This window comes from Tupaia chinensis, unplaced genomic scaffold (genome assembly GCF_000334495.1).
Source record: "Tupaia chinensis unplaced genomic scaffold, TupChi_1.0 Scaffold129264_1, whole genome shotgun sequence".
NCBI classification, from domain to species: Eukaryota; Metazoa; Chordata; class Mammalia; order Scandentia; family Tupaiidae; genus Tupaia; species Tupaia belangeri.
Window position 1 is genome coordinate 1 of NW_006189548.1, and position 647 is coordinate 647.

The following is a 647-nucleotide window of genomic DNA, read 5'->3' on the forward strand; positions in this document are numbered from 1 at the left end:
AATCAGGAGCTCATTATTTTCCCTTTCTAGGTTTATGAAATATGAGTCCTTCACTCTTGCTGGTCATCCTTTGCTTGGGAGTAGCTGCAGCTGCCCCCACAGTTCCAACCGGCTTAGATGCCCAACAGCAGGAGACTGCAAACTACAAAAACCTTCATGATCTGGTTGGTGTAAGTAGAAGCATCCCTCCCTCCTGTTGTCTTCCATCTGTTTGCAAGTCCTTGTGGTGAACAAGAGTTGAATTTTAAGTAGCATACAGACCACTAATTATATATTTGCTTCTAGAATGCAGAAGGGTCAGTGAGCGAACTGTCAGAGGAGCATAAGAAAATGATTATGCAGCGCATCCAGAAATATATGGAAGAGAATGGAAGCAACAACGTGGAAATGCTTTCCATCATTGGCTCGGTGAGTGTGGCGTGGAATGCTGGACCCTGGGCTTCCTGTCCTCACTTCTTTCCCCAAATAATCTCTTGCTGTACGATGTTTTAACTACTTTTTTCTTGAAGATCTTTGGAGGACTCATACATGGTGGTGAGGATATTATAAAAGGTCTTCTCAAAGGCTTGTTTCCAGGGAAAAACAATTTAAATCTTCGTTCCGAATTTGTGCCTTCCTGAGAGAAAGACCATGTGACTCCTGTGTGG

At 43.4% G+C, this 647-nt stretch overlaps 1 protein-coding gene across 1 annotated transcript; it reads left to right on the plus strand.

Annotated features, from left to right (window-relative positions):
* Positions 1-34: 34 nt before the first annotated feature.
* LOC114010111 (cathepsin L1-like) lies at positions 35-478 on the plus strand (the record flags this gene model as incomplete). The annotated part of the gene is made up of 2 exons (XM_027776750.1): positions 35-170; positions 286-478. Coding segments are annotated over exons 1-2 (322 nt in total), but the record flags the coding sequence as incomplete, so codon positions are not given.
* Positions 479-647: the final 169 nt, after the last annotated feature.